Genomic DNA, 21,897 nt, shown 5'->3' on the forward strand with positions numbered 1-21,897 from the left:
CCTAGGTGCTTGTTTTAGCCCATAGAGAGCTTTCTTTAGTTTACAAACATAGCAATTTTTATCACGTATGGTGAATCCTTCTGGTTGTTCTATATATACTTCTTCTTCAATTGAACCATTTAGGAAGGCAGTCTTTACATCCATTTGGTGAATTTTCCATCCTTTGGATGCTGCAATTGCAACGATTGTTCTTACTGACGTATACCGGGCAACTGGGACAAATGTCTCTTCATAATCAATTCCTGCTTTCTAAGAGAATCCCCTGGCCACTAAGCGAGCTTTATGTTTTTCAATGCTGCCATCAGATGCATATTTGATCTTGAATAACCACTTGGATGAGACAACTGATTTGTCTTTTGGTCTAGGCACTATATCCCAAACATCATTCTTTAGTATAGATTGATATTCTTCAACCATAGCATCTTTCCAAGCCTGTTTTGATAAAGCTTCTCTGACATTTGTTGGTTCAAAATTTGTGAGTTCGGTTAGAAGTGCAGCATAACAGTTTAGAGTTCTTGTTCTCTTATTTTCTTTGGAAATTTCATTTGGTTCTACATTATTCTCTTCAATCATTTTCCTTGCCCATAGAGGTCTTTTCTTGTTATTGAGTGTTTCAATATTTTCATCAACAAGAGGTTCAGAAGCTCTTATGATGTCCTCCCTCTCAGTGTCTGAAGGTTCGGAATTTTCTATGATATTCTCCCACTCAATGTCCGAAGGTTCGGAATTTTCTATGATATTCTCCCTCTCAATCTCAGTTATGTGATCTTCTTCTTCTTTAGTAATGTTATCATCCTCAGGTTCTTTGAGTGTAGTGTTTTCTTCAAACTTTACATCTCTACTTATCTCAACAGATTTTTTCCCTGGAATGTAAATGTGATATCCTTTAGTATTTTCACTATAGCCAATGAAGATACCTCTTTTTCCGGATCGTTCTAGTTTTGTCCTCTTTTCTTTAGGAACATGTATATATACAGGACAGCCAAATATCCTTAAATGACTTAAGTCTGGTTTGTTCCCTGTAAAAGCTTCTTCAGGAGTTATGTTTTCTAGAACTGAGTGCGGACATCTGTTTTGAATGTAAACTGTTGTATTTGAAGCTTCTGCCCAGAATGAAGTGCGTAAGTTTTGGTCATGCATCATGGCTTTTGCTGCTTCAATTATGGTTCTGTTCTTTCTTTCTACTACTCCATTCTGTTGTGGATTATCTAGTACAGTATACTCCCTCTTAATCCCAACAGAATTACAAAAGTCTTTGAAGTTGTCAGATGTATATTCTCCCCCATTGTCGGATCTTAACACCTTAATTTTCTTCCTTGACTGGTTTTCTACTAGTGCCTTGAATTCTTTGAACTTAGATAGTACTTCATTTGAGTCTTTGCACTTTAGAAAATATATCCATGTTTTTCGAGAGTAGTCGTCAACAAAGATTATGTAGTATAAGGATCTAGTTAGGGATGGTGTTGACATGGGACCGCATAGGTCTGAGTGAATTAGTTCTAAAATAAATTTTGATTTGTGCTCGCTTGAGGGAAAAGAAACTTTCACATTCTTTCCCAAGGCACATCCTTTGCAAATGCCTGTGTGTTCAGATTTTAGTTGGGGCAGTCCTGAAGTAATCTTCTTTATGTTGGATAGAGCACTATAACTTAGGTGTTCTAATCTTTTGTGCCATAATTCATTATTATTTGAAACTTCAAGATTTAGTGCTTCCTTTTGATCACTGCATAGTTTTTATAGGCTACCATCTCTTGAACCTATTGTTATGGCATTTTTGATATTTGTATTTTTAGGCCAGAGTAGAACTTTATCTTCATTGAAGGTAACCCGATATCCTTGATCAGCTAGGCATGAGATTGAGACTAGATTTCTTTTTATTCCAGGTACAAATAGAACATCCTTTAATTGTAGAGATACTCCATTTCTTAGTTTGATAGTACAAGTCCCAATTCCTTTCACAAGATATGTGGAGTTATCTCCAATAGTAACCTCTTCACTTGAGTGCCCGTTAAGTGTTTCAAACTGATTTCTGAATCCAGTTATATGCCTTGATGCTCCACTGTCTACGATCCAAGTGTTTTTATTTGTATTTATTTTGCTTGATAGGGCTAAAAAGAAAAGTGAGTTTTCTCCTTTGACTTCAGCTAGAGTAGCTTGTGTTTTCTTCCTTTCTGGACAATTCCTGTGAGTGTGCCCATATTTGTCGCATTTGTAACACTGAATTTTAGACATCTCTTTTCTGATGGTTTTTATTTCCTCTCTTCCGTTTGGAGAACTTTTTCTTTTTGTTGAAGGTATTTGTATTAAGTGCTTGGATTTCTCCTTCTTTATTTGGCCCTAATCCTCTTGAGATTAGTCGAGATTCCTCTTGAATGCACTCATTCTTAAGTTGTTCAAATTTGGGTAAGGGGGGTGTTCTGCTAATACATTGAATGTAGGATTCCCATGAAATTGGTAATCCTCTTAGGGCTATGAGAGAGATTTCTTGATCATCTACCTCATTTCCAATAGTTTGTAATTGGTCTTTTACTTTAGATATCCTTGAAAAGTATGTAGATATTGTATCATCTTTATTCATCTTTATGTTTAAAAGTTGTTGTTTCAAGGTTAACATTCTGCTGGCATTGTTAACTTCATATGTATTTTTAATGGTTTTAAATACTTCATATGCTTTAGGCAGTCTGGCTATAGATGGAAGAATATGATCTTTGACTGAGTCAATAATTATTTTCTTTGCTTTATAATTACGCCTTTTCCAAGTAGATTTCTCTAGATCATCATTTGGCATGTCTAGATTTTCTTCTATGTAAGACTCTAATTCTAGTTCTTCAAGAATGGCAATGATTCGTATCTTCCAAGAAACAAAGTTGGAGGCTCCTTCGAGTCTATCTTCCACTCTCATATTACTTGACATTTTGAATATTTTCTTAGTCGGATATATCCTCTGCGTATATAGCCTCTGCGTCGATTTGTTATTTACTTCCGATAAATGCTTATGAGTGTTATGGCTGTCTAATTTATTCTCTTAATAACTTGGCTCTGATACCATGTTGTGAAATATGTATCGAAGAATAATGACAGTGATTTTGGAAGACTGATTGCCGTGAGTTATTGATCGTCTCCATCATTGAATCCGGTTTAAATACAAGAGGAAAGGTTGCCTACGTATGGACATATCCATACGTGGCAGTTGTCACGTATGGACATGCCCCTACGGAGGCAACTGTTCATAACAATTAGTTTGTTTATGTTTAATTTCCGACTGCATGCTCCATTAATATAATGCGATTGAGAATCACATGGGATCGTGCCCACTGTGATTACATTACAATGCGTATTGTAATGTAATCACAGTGGCACGATAAATATCGTGCTCACTGTGATAATCATCGCAGTGTATACAAAGTTTATGTCCATCTGCATATCGGGACTGTGTGTTAATAACACTCTCCAGAATGACTTTCAGGCATTGATCATATATATATAATAACCGATTTACCATCAGTTAGATTCATGAGGGCTATATCTTAACAAAGTGAAGGATGCAAACTTTATTTACAAATTTCACTTTGAGTTGATAGAAATAGTGGGTGTTGAAAATGTTGAGACATGGACTAGCTAGGACTCGAACCTAAAACCTTCCATACGCTGTTGGAGTGCTCTACCACTGAGCTACTGGCCCCTCTTGGACCAATCCATCGTCGGTCCGGGTGTGGCTTATTTCCAACACCAACACCCCCGCTTAAGCCACACCTCTCGTGTGCTTGGAGCTCCTAGCCTGGACCTGGCTCTAATACCATGTTGAGACATGGACCAGCTAGGACTCGGACCGAGGACCTTCCATACATTGTTGGAGTGCTCTACCACTGAGCTACTAGCCCCTCTTGGACCGGTCCATCATCGGTCCGGGTGTGGCTTATTTCCAACACCAACAGAAAACATTGTCCAAATCTTAACAAACAACAGTAAAAATTGTAAGGAAGTAGATCTATTTGTTGAGGAAAATTAGGAAAACATTTTTTTCATACCATGTACATCCACTACCTCAAGTTGATGATGAAATGGATTGGTACAAAAGCAATGTGGATGAGAGAAATATACTCCAAGGATGAGGAGATTTAGATCAAGGCACCTTCAAGAGCTTCTCCAATTTGGATTTGTTGAAGATTATTGTATTAAAATTTGATATACGTTTTAAATTACCTTACATTTGCAATAAATTATAAATTTATATGGCATACCTACTTTTTAAAGCTCTAATTTGATGAAGTTGTAATGTGGTTGCTAGTACAAATATGAAATGCATTGGAAATACATTGAGACAGATATGAACAGCAAGAAAACACCCAAAAACCTCACCATAGCTTGCCCAACACACCCAACACTCACCAAGACTTAAATACCACTTTAAACATCATCACAAACACTTCAAGATCACTATAAACAATATCATAACAAACTGAACACACACCGAAACCACATCAAAAACAGTTGACTGCTAAAATTTGACTGTTTGAAACTAATAGGATCCTCTAGAACTAGAATTCGTAGTGTAACTCCTAAAGATCTAAAACCCATCTTAAACATCCTGACTAAATACGTGAAATATAACTTTATAAGAAAACAAGTACACAAACTTATACTTAAAAACATTATTTTTTGTATGGCCTCTTGAATCATAATAACATCAAAAGTTCAACGTAAAGTGTCATAAACCATGTGCAACTATCCTCCAAGGTTTTAGGCACTTGCAACCCATAGGAGATGCCCTCAAAAAGGCCAGCAACTCAACTTGGAAATTCTTGTGCCAAGTAAGAACAACTCACAATATGGTCATAATACAACCTCCAACAACTTAAATCTACACCCAAATAACTGTACAACCTGCAAAGATAAACAATAGTGGCATCCCAAAAAGCATATTAAAAACCAAACTCCAAAATTTTACCCACAAAACTTCTAGCAAGGAATGGTGCGGCCAGCATGAGGTGTATGGCCAACAAAGAAACTTCTCAAATCGCCCTCAAAGAACTTAAATGAACTTTGCAAAAATCTCCGCAGATGATTTTGAAATCTACAACAGTAAACTAGTACTCTGATTTGAAGTACAATGGTGATCTTTGAAATCAAACCACACAATTCAGCTAGGGATTATTTTTCAAATTCCAAACTAGAAATCAGATAAAGGTTTTGTTGATGGTGTTTTTATGCACAATCGAACACAGATTAAAGTATTGAATACTTTATCCTCTCTTGAACAAAGACTTCCCAAATGCTGAAGATTAGCAAAAAGGATCACTTGAGACGACTCTAAGGTTCTCGATGTCAGATCTTGATGTGTTGGATAGCTTCAATGGTGTGATGTGTTTGTTATACTTGTGAGGGAACTTACATAGTTGTTCTTTGCTCAATTCAAGCTCAATGGAATGACTTTCTTCGAATGATGTTGCAATATAGCTCTCTTCTACTACTACTGATCTTTGATTAAAGAAAATGAAAAAGGAGTCCGATTTACGAATACTATGCTACTACTAGGAATGCAAGACAACCGACAATTTCAAGTGAGCTCAAGTAAACTTTGCTTTGACATGCTATAAACATCTCCACAACACTAGTGCAATCTTCTAGGGGTCGCTTGGTGATTTTCAGATCACTACCACAAACATAGACACCTTCTAGATGAAGCATACCAATGATGGGATAGTAATTTAAGTTAAGCTTTGGCTAAGATAAGTTCAGTCGACTACGCGAGATACTTCACCATCGATGAAGTATTAGTAGTATGAACAACAAGCTTCTCTATCAATCATGCACGTGCATCTTTCACTCATATAAAACACTTAAAGCAAATTCTATTCTAATTTTTATGTCTTTGCAAATATTAACTTCTCTCATAAAAGGATGAAGAAACAAGCAAATGCTCCAAAACTCAGTAAGTCACCAACACTTCAATGATTTTATTAATTTCTGCAGCATTGAGAAACAATTGTTCAAAACTCTTCTAATAGATCCTTTACAAATGAAATGAGTTGAGCTTATATAGAGCTCTCAATTACAATGAATGGCCAAGATTGAATCAAAATTGAGGGCCCAAATTTTGCCACTAAACCCTAATTAGGGTTTGTTACAACCAAAATACCTAATTATTGCGAATTATTTAATATTAGCCAATGGGAATATGACATCCATTTGACACAATACAAGGAAAAATCCTCCAATAGGAAAAATTGACACCACATAGGATCATAACAAACTATCCTCTAGAATCTTGTTGCCCTTATCATTTTCTCTTTTTGCAAATTCAACGAATCTGGTCATCACTGATTCAATCTCAATTATTGGAACTGCTGGCAGATTCTTGAATTGCTCTTCCAAGTAACTGACTTCATCCAAGCCTAAGGCAAAGGCCGTCTCCCAACCTGGCCCGAAACTCTTGTCTTGTTGGCTAGTATGGTGAATGAGTGTATATCATCCAACTGCCTCTCAAAAGGTGATTCGTCTTTTCCAAAGAATATGATCTTCACTCTCTCATCTAGCTGGTCGAAATCAATATTAAATTCCTTTATTCTTCTCCTTCTTAAGAATGATCTCGGCTACTTCCTATTATGTAAACACATAATTGGTAAAAAATGATTGTTGTATTAACAATGAGCAAATACGTTCAATAAAAAGATTTACAAAATGTACAAAACAACAAGTTTCTAAAAAAAAACTGCAAATAAGATCAGAAAGATCTTATTAGAAATATTTACATAATTGAGCATTAAATAAATAATAAAGTATTATTCTTATACCCTCCCTTGATGCCCAATCTATCAACTACGCCAATAGACCCCCTGAATTTTACAAACAGATCTGGACTGAGGGGGTTGGTAAGAATATCTGTCAGCTGCTCCGCTGTAGGAACATACAGCTATTGAATCGATTCGTCTTCAACCAACTGTCGAATGTAATGACAATGAATCTCTACATGTTTGGTTTTTTCATGGAAGACTGAATTCTTGGCAAGTTTGAGAACTCCCTGATTGTCAAAGAACAAGGGATTTAGACCTGCTTGAGATACTTGCATATCCGCAAGCATCCGGCAAAGCCAAGCTACCTCACAAGCTACCTTAACTACTCCCCGATATTCTGCTTCTGTCGAGGAGAAAGCCACTGCCTACTGCTTCTTACTAGTCCAAGTGACTGCACTAGATCCCAAACTGAACACATATCCAGAGGTTGACTTCTTGTCATCAACCAAACCTGCCCAATCTGAATCTGTGAACCCATTGAATCTAAGATCATGACTCCTAGTGTAAAGAAGTCCATAATCAAAGGTGCCTTTCACATAACGCAACACACGCTTCACTGCTACCCAATGATCAGCCTTGGGGGCTGTCATGAAGCGAGAAATGTAGCTCACTGCAAAACTGAGATCAAGTCTAGTAGCAATAAGATAGATGAGACTGCCCACTAGTTGCCTCGAGGAGAATCAGACTTGGCTGACAACTTCAAGTCAGTCTCCATAGGTGTGGAAGCAGGTTTGCAATCCTGCATTCGAAACCTGTCAAGCAAGTTCCTGGCATACTTAGACTGAGAAATAAAAATGTTACCATCTATATGCCAAACCTCAACACCCAAACAATAATGGAGAAGCCCCAAATCTGTCATATTAAAATCCTGGCACAGATCTTGTTTGATTTTTGCAATCAAATCTGCTGAATTACCAGTAATGATTAAGTCATCCACATAGACAACAAGAAAGAGAATATCATCACCAGAGTGTTTGATATACAGATTACTGTCAGAAGGGCAACGCTGAAAACCATGAGCAACCAAGTACCGATCAATCTTAATGTACCAAGCTCGAGGTGCCTGTTTAAGTCCATAGAGTTCTTTAACGAGTCTACATACTTGATGTTCTTTGCTGTCAACCTTGAAACCAGGGGGCTACGTCATGTAAACTTCTTCCTACAATTCACCGTTGAGGAAGGCACTCTTAACATCCATCTGATGGACTTTCCATCGAAACTGAGCTGCAATAGCGACAAGAAGACGAACGGTACTCATCTTGGCAGCAGGAGCAAATGTCTCATCATAATCAATGCCCTCCTGCTGTGTGAATCCTCGAGCAACTAATCTGGCCTTGTATTTATCTAAGGTACCATCTACAAGATACTTGACCTTATAGACCCATTTGCAGCAAATGGGTGTCTTCCCTGGAGGAAGATCAGAGAGAACCCAGGGGTTGTTCTTCAGAAGGCTATGGTATTCTGCATCCATTGCCTGTTCCCACTCTGGAATCCCTTTTGCTTTGGTATAAGGTTGAGGCTCATAAATGCTGTGAATGTTGGTCATGAGAGCAAAGTTAATTGTATTTTGCTGCTTGCCCTTATTTCTGGAAGATCTACCCTCAATAAGCTCACCAGGACGAAGATCACTGATGGTCTTAGCCCACCACTTAAGCCGGAGAGTAGATGTGCCAACATCAAATGGAAGAGGAAGAACTAGAACTAGAGGTGGAAGAGGATCTAGAACAGGTGGAAGATTAGCATCATCCGGAGGAAATTCGGGTAGTGCATCATCAAATACAGAATCTACATCATCCCTCCCATCAGGTGAATCAAATGGAAGACGAACACCTAAATCAGAAGCCTTCAAAGGCTGATCCTCAGAATTTTGCTCAGACGAGGAACGCTGAAATGGTCCTTGATCAAAGACAACATCGCGACTGAAGATGAGACGATCAGTGTCTACATCAATCGACCAGTAGGCCTTATTGTTGTCACTGTAACCTGTAAACATGAGCTTCTGACTCTTCGAATCCAACTTATAGCACTTCGCATCTGGAATCCAAACATATGCAAGAAAGCCAAAAACTTTCAAATGGCTGATCTTAGGTTTGCGACCAATCCAGGCTTCCTCAGGAGTCTTCCCTTTAACAACATGAGTGGGAGACCTATTAAGGAGATAGACTGCAGTAAACACTACTTCTGCCCAATACTTCTTAGGAACATTTTTGTGTTCCAACATAGACCTAGCCATTTATGTAACGATGCGGTTACGACGTTCTACAACGTCGTTCTGCTAAGGGGTATATGGTGTGGTTAACTGGCATTTTATGCCATGTGTATCACAGAAAGTGGAGAAAGCAATAGAAAAAAACTCCCCCCCATTATCAAACCTAAGAGTAATAAAAGAACAACCAAACTCTTTTTCTACCAAGGCCTTAAATTTCTGAAATACAGGAAACACATTTGATTTCTGTCTAAGAAAGTACACCCACATCTTACGACTGTAATCATCAACAAAAAGTAAGAAATACCTGCACCCAATAACAAAAGTAGTATTCATTGGACCACATACATCAGCGTGGACCAACGACAGTACCTTAGAGGCTCGCCATGAGTCACCATCCTTGAACGGTGTCCTATGTTGTTTCCCAGCCTGACAAGCTTCATAACTCGTTGATTCTGAGTTTGAATTTCAGGTAGGCCATGTACTAAATCTTCCCGAACAAGCTAAGCAAGATAATGAATGTTCAGGTGACCATATTGTAATGCCATAGACAGGAGATAGAGGAGGATTTTGCTGCGAAGGCATGCTCAAGAGAATCACCTCTATCCACAAGTCTATAAAGACCATGATCCTCAATACCAACAACAACTATAGTGCATGTCGCACGATCAACAATACAACACTTATGTGCACTGAAGATGACATCACGTTGAGGAGAATGCCGCATAATCTAACTCACAGAGAGAAGGTTCAGTTCCATGCCAGGAACGTAGTACACATTGAGGAATATGAGACTTCTCCCACCAAATTGTATCTGAACGTTGCCCTTGCCGACAACTATATACTCCTCACCTTCAAAAATAACTACTCTATGTGCTCAACGATATTGGCTTTAGGCTGAGACCCTCCTTGCTTCCGTTGTTTGGAAGCTATCCGGTTGCAACAATCCTTAATCAAATGGCCATATTTGTGACAATAATTGCATTGAACCTTCTTTTTCGAGCCTTCTTGTGACTGACTAGAGCCCTTCGACTGAGAGAACTAAGATGATAAAATTTGTCTTTATCCTTGTGAAAGGATTTGGCTGCAAAGGCTTTCTCAGAGGAGAATGAAGTGGCACCGCTACCAAACTGTTGTTTCAAGCGATCCTGTTGCAAAATTTTGGTGCATAACTCTGGAAATTTCAGATCAACATTCGTAAACGTAATGTTGAGAGTCTCTATGAAGTGCTTGTAAGATTTTGGTAGACTTTTGAGGGTTATGACTACCATATCCTCTTCCTCCATTTTTCGATCAATAGCATCGAGCTGATCTCGAATGTCCTTAATCTTCGCGAAATGCTCCTATAAGGACATGCATTCATCCATCATGATGGGGAACAACTGGTTCTTCAAGAAGAATGCTCGGCTTTTGTTGGATGTCTCATGCAACTCCTTCAGATGCTTCCAAATTTCTGAGGCTGATTGACCAGAAGGAATCTGAGGTAGCTAGTCATCTGTGACAGAGAGCTTGAGAAGCATGACGGCTTCCCTATTGCGGTCATCAAATTTGTCTTGATCGGCTCCGGCTGCAGAAGGACGAAATCCTTTTCCCGAGACAAGATCATCTAGGCAGCAATATTCAAAGATTGTCAGCATACGCTGCTTCCAAGTGTTATAATTTTTGTGGTTGTCGTTGAATCGTTGACTGTCTTCCAACATCAAGTTGGTCAATGATGCCATCTTGCGTGTTTCCCAATGCATGGAAAACGAAAAAATCAAATAAGAGGCGATAGCACGAAATACAAATCCCAATGAGGAAAACAAAGGCAGATACAAGTACAAACTTCAAAAAATAGAGGAAGTACGACTAACACGAAATTCGAGAAAATTTTCCGACTGATCCAAAAATCCTTGTGAAAAAACATAGAAAGAATCTGAAATCAGAATTGAAATCGGCGGGCACGAAATTCGAGGCACAAAAAATGATGCACCCACAAAATTCTGAAAACAACCCAGTTCAGCTCTCCAAAAACCCACCAAGAATCTACAATCAAAAAAAAAATTCGACTTGATCTGAAGAGTAAAAACCCTAGTCCACAATGCAGATTTCCGTCCAAAGATGGCAAAAAAAAAATGTAGGTAGGAAAAAATCGCGTCGCGTGGGCAGAAGACTCAGAAATCCCAAGTCGCTGGATGAAAGAACGGAAAATCGCGTGCGAATAAACACAGGTCGCCACGAAGAAAAGACGCAGGTAGCAGAAGAAGTAACACTAAGAAAGTCGTGGATTTGCAGGTTGGAAACCTAAGACTCGAAACCCCCAAAAAAATCCGACCTTTACACACAAATCCAACCTCATAAATTTTCAAGGAGCAAAATTTAGAAAAAAAAAATTGAAATCACCAAGCTCTGATACCATATTATGTAAACACATAATTGGTTAAAAATGATCGTTGTATTAACAATGAGCAAATACGCTCAATGAAAAGATTTACAAAATGTACAAAACAGCAAGTTTCTAAAAAGAAACTGCGAATAAGATCAGAAAGATCTTATTAGAAATATTTACATAATATTACATAATTGAGCATTAAATAAATAATAAAGTATTATTCTAATACTTCCAATATCTTGTCATGTATCAAATTAATTGCTTCATCAACTTAGGTGCATCCACCGCTGATATTTTCAAATATAACCTTTCTCATGCGAAGCAAATTACACCACTGCTGGAAATTAGGTGATTGACCATCTTTCAATACTCGTCCATTCACCAAAGTTTGCTTTGACATCTTCTTCATTACTTGCAATATGGGTATGGTGAAGTCTCTAGTGTAAACAAAAGTATCATATGTCGTCATGATCACTTGAGTTCTTTCAAGAATCCCCATGGCTCTATCAAATATCTTCACTTGTTCCTTTATGAATGCATTCGCCCTTTTGAGAGTCTTATTAATCCAAGTATCCATCAATTGTGTTGAGGCTTTCATCTTTTCAAAATCGTCAACTGAGTCAAGAGGAAGCAATGGTGGTGGTGTAGCTAAAGGATCATGCTACCGCAGCAGTTGTTGGAGGTGACCTCTCAATATACTGTTTTCTCTTTCCAACTTATCCTTTTCTACTTCCAACTTTAGCATGTCATGGACACTGTCGTCACTATGTCATTCATGTCTTCCAATGCCTGATCAGTGGTGGCAGGACCTAAATCAAGAGTCTCCAAGTCATATTCTTCTACAGTGATCTCGTCTTCGGGCTTATCTACTCTTGGAGTGGTAATCAAGTATCACCGAGATCCTTCACCATCTCTTGTCATCTTTTCATACCACTTGGAGGTATTGGAGATCAACCCTCTTCAATAAAACTTGGAGGTATTGGAGTTCAACCATCTTTGATACCTCGTAGAGTCACCAAAGATCATTCCATTCCTTTAACCCCCAAAATTTTGACAAAGACCCTTTAATTATTCTAATTTATTTATTACATCTTGTTTTTAGTGCCTTCACTATTCACTCAATTATATCAACTAATAAAGTTAAAATGGTGGGGAAAGTCTAAAAGTAAATATGAGATCAGATAAATTTATTAAATATTTGGAAGAATTATTAAATGGAATTTTTAAATTACCCAAGTTTTAGAGCAAATTCTAAGGCAAGACTCAAGCCTATTATTTTATGAATATATAAATATGCTCTTGAATGATGGTGCCCTCAATGCATTTCCATGAGAGAAATGTAGTCTTAAAGAATAAATCAAGACTTGTTTGGTCCAAGTGGTAATTCTCTAACTATGACAATGTACCTATCCTATATGGATATATGTCTATCGAGGTTGGATAGAGGAATACATATTCCATACACACAGATGCCTATCTCAATGCCTATCTCATTTGATAAGATGCTTGTCCTAGACGAACAAATGTCTGTCTTATATGAATAGAAGTGTCTGACAATACAAATTAATGAATATATAATAACTTTGGTTAAATTATAACTCAAAAGAACGTAAAAACTTATATACAACTTAAGGGTTGTTACAAACTAATACTAGTTTACTTGATTGGTCCCAAAGGTGCTTTGTTGAAGCAGACCAAGTGGTACTCCAACGTCTGTGTTGAAGGAAAGTTTCCCCATCTACTATTGCAGTTGTCCAGCAACGTCTCTCGTTAGAGTGAAAAACGTTGAGAATCGTTATTTTCATAATCCCCGTTTCATGCCCATTTTCATGAAACGATCACACTCATTGTCATATCCTGTATGTACACTTGGCCCAGTTCACTAAAGTCCTTACGTAATGCATAAAGCCATATTGATTGAGGTGTTAAACATGCCCAATTCTGGGACAGTTTGCATGTCCTTGGCCTTACCCAGTGAAAAGGATTGCACATCATCAACTTTGCCAGCATTCTTTGGTTGTCTTCTATTTTAATGCATATTCATGTGTTTTTTCTACTAGATCTTCCATGAAACCCCTTTTAGGAATACCCAGATAGCTGTATCTGATAGCACTCGAAAAGATATCAACTTTAAGAAAGACTGAAATCACTTACCAAAAGTATGGAAACAATTAGCCGAATGGATCATAATTCACCAATTAACAACAATCTACAATGCCAATGTATGAAAAATTGTACGATAGTTGTTGTCTGCTGCAGTTAAAAAATTTAAAACAGCAAAACATTTTACACTTGAAACTAAATGTGCTTACTATAAGGTGGTAACGGGAATAACATCAAAGGCCTCGAATAGTCAATATCTCAGGACGCATGCCATACAATCTGAGTTGATATTCAATCAAATGCAAACCATGGGTGGGTATGAAAAATATACGTCTATCAGTTACGCACCTTTCTTATACCGCAATGTTGACTCAGCAGCTTGCCTACGTATGTCTCCACAATCATAGCTTATGAATATGTTCATCCCTGGAGATTGCTTTGAGGATCTCTCAACTGCAGATAAAAAGCGCTCTGCCACCTATCACGTAAACAATTAGTACAGTCAAAAACAGCGTAAATTGGAGAGGAATTACATTTCTGTCCACAAAGAGCAAAGTCAAGTTGCAGCCTATTACCTATGACATAATAGGGTAAACGTTCCACCAAGAACATAAGAGATATTACTTGAAAAAAAATTGTTTAGTGAGGATGCAATTAAAATATAAATACCAACTTCACCAAAACCTAGGTTTGGATCACTTGGGTCTGAGATTGCTGTAGTAAATACCTCTGTAGGAGTAACCTCCCCTGATCTGTAAGCCCTTGAAAAATCTCGAATTGTCCAACGTTTGAAAAATGGTTCATCCTTACCTGGCTGACACAATGAACTGTTGGAAAGACAACTGAGCACTTGGGAAACCTTTTCACGTGGAGACAAACCAGAATCAATTCTTAAGGCTTGTGGCTCGTCAATCTCTGCAATGGAGCACTTCAAGTGAGCTCTATTTAAAATCGGTGAGAGAAGGATGATTAAAATTTGTATCTGAACCCAAATTTTAAAAAGCGGTACCTTCCTTCGGGTACACTGGATAATACATTGGAGGCTCTTTAATACGTGCATTTGAAAACAGCTGCAGTAAATTTTTTTTTAAAAAAAAAAATTAGTCGTAGCTTTAAAACTTGATGCTAAAACATGTGTTTAATTTCAAATTGGGTAGTAGTAAATGCAATAAAGGATGGAAAGAGGTGATTAAATAATGATTTTATTTGCTTTATAATACGAGAGTATAAAATGTTGCTTCTATTTGCAATGGTGAAATTTGTATATTTACACACTTGTTTCTTATGTTTTTATGTAATAAGAAGTGTATAAATGGTATATTATTGTTTGAACAATTTATTTATTTTTATTTGCACTTGTTTTCAAGGTCTGATCTTGACCATCAATACATCCTTTTTAAGATCAAATTTGTTGTATTCATGAAAATAATTTCTTAACCTAGTAAGATTTAAATATCAATTTGAAGTTAACTTCACTTTTCTTTATGATCATTGTGTGCTGATTTAAACTACAAAATATTTTGTTTGATGTTTGGTGTTGTATTTGAAAAGCTAATCCTAATTCATTTCAGACATCTCAAATCATCTTATTAGATTATCACATCCTAGAACTATTTTTATTCATTTCACACATAATCAAGACCATGTTATCAGAATGTCTATAGTGTACAAGCATCCAAGACATCTTAGATGTTTTAAAGTGTTGTCCCCAATCATATATCTAGTTGTTGCCTTGATATCCCTACATAGTTTTACACAAGAGAAGCAATTATCCCTGTTACAAGCAAACCATCAAATACCAACACAAATTTCATGTATAAACAGATAGAGAACATCAAGGCAACCCAAAAGCAACATTCTAAAAGTTTGTAGAGATCAGATCCATGGGCTTCAATCAGATCTGCACTTACAAGATCAAATCTACAACCACATATATGACTCAAAGTGAAAAACAGAGTATTCACTGATTCCAAAACATTCATCTGATAATCTTAAAAATATATGAATTACTGGTGAATCGCATTGTCATCTATAATGGCTTTTCAACTAAACAGATTTATTACTTTATTTATTTCTTAAGTATTAAATTTATTTACATTTATAATTTTATTATGTATCCTCACAACTTTTAATCTAGGGTAGATTCTAAATATTGATGTTATTTATTTATTCACCACAAATTAATCTAAAAAGAGAATTTATTCTCCCTCTCATTTAGGGAAAGGGATGTTTACTTTCCCTTTCATTTTTGGTGAACCCCTCTACTCCTTCAACCCTTCAGAATTTTGTCCTCTGTTTTTCTATTTATTCACATCTGAAAGTGGCTTATTTTGCTAAGATTTATCTTCCTATCTCTCTTCACCATCTCACTTTCGGATTTGTTCATGCCACAAGCACTTTGAAACCCTAATCTTTTTTAACAAATGAGTGCTCCTCTTAACTGCACTATGGCTAGCCACTGAAATAAAATTAACTCCCTTTTTCATATAAATGCTAATCATGCTCATAGTGAAAACCATTTTGAAGAATATGAAGAACAACAAGACTACGATCATGAGGCATAGTTGCTAAGAAAGATCTTCTGCTGAGACAGTTAACAATTGATGCACTTGCTTGTGTTGAATCTCCTCGACAATTAGATAGTACTTTACACAATGCAATAGTGAGTATCCCTTATAGCATGAATATTCTTCATAATATTGGCACTTTTATTGCCTTTGCAATTGCTGTAGTCACTCAGGTCCTCCTTCCTCTTCCCATCTTGCAGCTAGCATTTCTATGGCCTCTAGCACCCATGTTGTCACTCTTATAGTGGGCCCTTCTTTCATTACTACCTCTAATAACACCACCACCTCTCCCTCCATGAGTGTTCCACTCACCTCTAATACCAATGTGCCTATTAGCACTATCCCCTACACTTATGTTCCTTTACCACACCTCCTCATCTTATAACCACACTATTTTATAATGTGTCTTTCCCTTGCACTATTGTGTCACAATCTCTTATGCTTCAACCTCAACCTCTCTACACACTCTCCATACGCTTATGTTCTTTTACCACACCTCCTCATCTTATAACCACATTGTTTTAAAATGTGTCTTTCCCTTCCACTATTGTATCCCAATCTCTTACGTGTTAATGAATTGTAGCTTCGATCGGATTATTCCTATCAATGAAATCAAATGCATAAGTGGCCTACCGGCCTTGAGCATTTGATCTCTATTCTTCTTCTGTATCCTGCTATGATTATTGGTTATCATATATATGATTGAAATATAACTATTATTAATCATGCTGTTAATTTTGTTCATATCATTAATGTTAATCATGCTGTTAATACTAATCACATTGTTGATATTAATTTAGACATATATCCACATTGCTGATACCGATATCATACTATGCTATCAATGATAGCATACTATGATACCGATATCATATATATTAATGTTGCATTGATGTCATTACGGTTCGATAATGAGTATGGACCTTGGTTAAAATTACAATATGAATCGATATTAGTATCAATGATAATTAACAGCCAACACATGTTGATTAACATTAGTTTGTGTTCAGTGGACAGACATGTCTACGTAGAGACATGTCTCTATGTGGACTATGTCCGCGTAGGGACATGTCCTTACGGAGACATGTCTCCACTCATTAATATTTATATTCGATCCAATATGACTTGGGAGGTACCAAAATCGATAAGTGCTAAACAAGTCTCAACAATATATATATATTTTGAAATCGTTGGATCAAGGATATATCAGCAGCATTATATATACAGTTCTGATCTTCATTGCAATCTCATTGTATTGAAGCATCTCCTTATTAATATTGATATTAAGAATTCTGCAGATTGATATATATTCATATTATATTGATATTAATATATATCCAAGAAGAAATTATAGAGACATTGTGATCAACATATTATATAGAAAAATCTAAAAATACTACAACCTCTAAATCTGATCAAACTTTAACATGGTATCAGAGCTAGCATAAGGAAGATCCGATCAGATTGATAAAGAGAGGCAAACTAACCACCATTAAATTCTCTAGAATTTCATATTAAACAAAATGGTGAATGGTGTTAGAGTTGAGAACCGACTTGAAGGAGCTACAAATTTTGTATCTTGGAAATTTAGAATCATGCTTGTACTAAGAGAACATGATTTGAACGCATTTGTGGAGAAGGCAATACCTATACCTGATGAAGATGATGAGAAACTTCTATGGACGAAGAACAACAAGGAGGCTATGAAGATACTAGTGGATGTAGTGAAGGATCACATGGATCCAATCATATTCAAACTAGATACATCATATCAAATGTTCACAACTCTAGAGAACATGTATGAAATAAATAATACTAGCAGGGCTCTTTCTCTAAAACAACAACTCCACCGTGTCAAGATGAACAAGGGAGAAACCATCATGTCTTACTTCATGAGGATAACAGAGTTAAGAGATCAGCTATCCACCATTGGACACATAATTGATAGCAAGGAGTTAACAATGCTGGCTCTCAACGGACTCCCTACATCTTGGGAAGCATTCATACAAGGGATAAGTGCTCAACCTAAACTTCCTAAGTTTGATCGTTTAAAAACCGACTGCATTCAAGAAGAGTCAAGGCTGATAACTAGAGGAATTGGATTAAACATCTCAAATGAAGAGATTCAAGTCTTAAATTCTAATTCTCATGAGAAAGGTAAGAAAGGCAACTTCAAACGGAAGAAAGGAAAGGACTCCCATGGAAAACGCTCATTCAAGAGAAAAAGGGACATGTCTAAAGTATAATGCTTTAGGTGTGACAGATATGGTCACCTTGCAATGAAGTGTCCGGATAGGCATAAGCCTCAAAACTCCCTAGCAGAAGTTAGTAAAACAAGCTCAGATAAGGACTCTAAAAAACTTGTATTCTATTCAGCCCTATCAAGCCAAGTATCTACCAGCCTTAATACTTGGGTCATAGACAGTGGAGCATCCCGACATATAACATGATTCAGAGAACATCTAGATAGCCTAGTGGAAAATTCAGATGAACAAGTCTCCATTGGAGATGATTCCAACTACCCTGTGAAAGGAATTGGAACCTACACTATTCAACTAAAATCAGGCATCTCTCTTCAACTAACAGGCGTATTGTTTGTGTCGGGTATCAAGCGAAATTTGGTTTCCATTTCAACCCTTGAAGACAAAGGATACCGAATTACTTTCATGGATAGTAAAGTTCTAGCATGGCTTAAGAACTCAAATATAAAGAAAGCTCACACCATAGGAATTCGACATGGATGCCTATACAAACTTTGCACTCCTCCTTCTCAAGTCTTAATTCATGAATCTTCTACTACAAGTGGGATATGGCATAGAAGATTAGGGCATCTTCACTTTCGGGCGTTGCCTTCAATAGAGAAAATTGTGACGGGCTTACCTAAACTAAAACAAGATCATGAAGGGACTTGCAAAGGGTGTGCCTTAGGAAAGAACACAAAGAGCACTTTCATAGTAGTGAAAGTAAATCTAAAAATGTATTAGAACTCATTCATACAGATTTATGTGGACCTATGATAGTAACTTCTTTAGGAGGATTTTTGTACTATGTTATTTTTGTAGATGACTACTCTAGGAAAACATGGATGTATTTTCTGAAATGTAAAGAGTCTAATGAAGTCCTTATAAGATTTGAGGAATTCAAGGCTCTAGTAGAGAATATGTCAGGCAAAAGAATCAAAACCCTAAGGTCAGATAATGGGGAGGAACACATTTTTTATAACTTCAAAGACTTTTGTAATAATGTTGGGATTAAGAGGGAGTTCATTGTTCCTTACAACCCTCAACAAAATGGGGTAGCAAAAAGGAAAAACAGATCTATTGTAGAAACAGCCAAAGCTATGATGCATGACTAAAATCTTCATACCTCCTTTTGGGTTGAAGCCTCTAGTACTGCTATTTACATTCAAAATAGATGTCCTCACTCCCTTCTAGATAACAAAACCCCTGAAGAAGCATTTACAAGGATAAAACCTGACATAAGTCATTTTAGAATCTTTGGTTGTCATGTTTACATCCACATACCCAAAGAGAAAAGATCTAAGCTAGAACCCTTAGGGCAAAAGGGAATATTTGTTGGCTATGACAAATCATCTAAAGCCTATAGAATTTATATCCCTGGACAAAAATTAATTGAGCTAAGCAAGGATGTAATATTTGAAGAAGATGTTGCATTCAAAAGATCTAAAGACATTAATGAAATTGATGATGAGTCTCCTCTAAATATGGAAGAGGACCATGCTTCTGAGATTCAGAGGGAGACACATGAACCTATAGAAGATAATAATCACAATGAACCTATGGATTTTGTTGACGAGCCTAGAGACCCTACAGTGAATCGTAAAAGACCCTCTATGGGCGAGGAAAATGATTCAAGAAGCTGAAAATTATGCAGCTCCAAAAGGAACCTTCAGGGAAAGCAAGAGACCTAATAGATATTCCAGCTATGTTGCACTTATGAGTGAAGTCATCAAATCAGAACCTTCTAGTGTTGAGGAAGCCTTCAAACATTAAGTTTGGAAAGATGACATGACAAAAGAATGCCAATCTATACTTTAAGAACGATGTCCGAGACATTGTACCTAGACCAAAAGACAAATCAATAGTTTCATCTAAATGGCTCTTCAAAATCAAACATGTTGCAGATGAGAGCATTGAAAAATATAAAGCAAGGTTTGTTGCCAGAGGTTTTTCACAAAAGGAGGGAACTAATTATGAAGAAACATTTGCTCCAGTTGCTCGATATACCGCTGTCAAAGTTGTGATTGCTATTACCGCATCAAGGGGATGGAAGATTCACCAAATGGATGTGAAGACTGCTTTTCTTAATGACATGATAGAAGAGGAAGTGTACCTAGAGCAACCTGAGGGATTTATGGAACATGGAAATGGTTAGCATGTTTGCAAATTAAAGAAGGTTCTATATGGTCTTAAGCAGGCTCCTCAAGCCTAGTATGAGAGGATAGACAACTATCTTTCAAGATTAGGTTTCTCCAAGAATGATGCAGATCCGAACCTTTACTTCAAGGTAGTAAATGGTGACATGTTGATTCTCATTCTTTATGTTGATGACTTGTTGATTACAGGAGAAGACGACCATCTCATGACCAAGTGTAAACAAGACCTAGCATCTGAATTTGACATGAAGGACTTGGGTCTTCTACACTATTTTCTTGGTTTAGAAGTATGGCAGCAGGCTGATGGTATTATCCTAAATCAAGGAAAATACACTATTGACATTTTGAAAAGGTTTGGAATGATGAATTGTAAACCAATGTCTACACCCATGGAGACAAATCTACATAAGTTAAAAGAAGCAATAGCAAACTCTGAATTAGCAGATTCCACTCTCTACCGACAGATGATTGGATCCTTGATGTACTTGGCCAAAACCAGACCAGATATTTGTTATGCAACAAATGCACTCAGTCAGTTTATGTGTGAACCAAGACAGTTACACTTAGTTACAGCAAAACATATTCTGAGTTACCTACGTGGCACAATTGAATATGGATTAAGATATAATAATGTAGATCTAAATCTGCATGAATGTACTGACTCCGATTGGATTGGAAGTGTAGTTGATCGTAAGAGTACTTCAGGGTGTTGCTTCAGCTTAGGATCAGCCATGATTTCCTAGTTTAGCATGAAGCAATCTTCAATTGCATAGAGTTCCACCGAAGCCAAGTACATTGTAGCATCTAGGGGAGCTCGAGACGTTGTGTGGTTAAGAAAACTTCTTGTAGGATTGTTTGGACAATCCTTGGTTCCCATGATCATCCACTGTGATAACCAGAGTTGTATAAAGCTTTGAATGAATCCAATGTTCCATGACAGATTAAAGCACATTGAGATCCCTTACCATTATGTTAAGAGACATGGTGGAGAGAAATGTTATTCAGTTGAAATATATTATTACAGATGAACAAACAGCAGACATTCTCACCAAACCTCTCTCCAAAACTAAGGTGGAATACTTTAGAGGTAAGCTTGGTATGGTAGAAATGTAAACTTATCTGAGATTGAGTCTCAATAATATAAATTTATTGTACTAATATATTTTAAAGATGTTTAATGTGTAAACTCTTTTGTCATGTGTGTGATTACATGACTTCATGGGCCCCTGTGAACATCTTGAAAGGTGACCATCTTTCAATGATGTACACTTGTTCTTATGGTTACTGTTGTAAGGTGACGACTTTACAATAGTTAAACCTTACTATCATGATGGATATCATGTGACTTGATATCTGTGGACATGTCATGATAGTTCATCTCTCTTAAGTGATATTAACTGAGTGGTGAGTAACCACAATGAGTTATATTACTGAGATATTTCATGGTGGATATTATGTGA

General features: G+C 36.9%; 1 protein-coding gene across 5 annotated transcripts in view; it reads right to left on the minus strand.

Moving 5' to 3' along the window:
* The window catches only part of LOC131074601 (fatty acid amide hydrolase), a 196,577-nt gene that overhangs the window by 136,653 nt on the left and 38,027 nt on the right, over window positions 1-21,897 (minus strand). For all 5 annotated transcript variants that reach the window (XM_059207756.1, XM_058011242.2, XM_059207757.1 and 2 more), the window contains exons 3-5: window positions 14,484-14,544; window positions 14,202-14,389; window positions 13,823-13,952 (exon numbers count right to left, since the gene is read on the minus strand). In XM_059207756.1, the coding sequence (XP_059063739.1) occupies window positions 13,823-13,952; window positions 14,202-14,389; window positions 14,484-14,544 (379 nt within the window). The remainder of the gene's footprint in view (window positions 1-13,822; window positions 13,953-14,201; window positions 14,390-14,483; window positions 14,545-21,897) is intronic.

Source organism: Cryptomeria japonica, chromosome 7, assembly GCF_030272615.1.
Source record: "Cryptomeria japonica chromosome 7, Sugi_1.0, whole genome shotgun sequence".
NCBI lineage: Eukaryota > Viridiplantae > Streptophyta > Pinopsida > Cupressales > Cupressaceae > Cryptomeria > Cryptomeria japonica.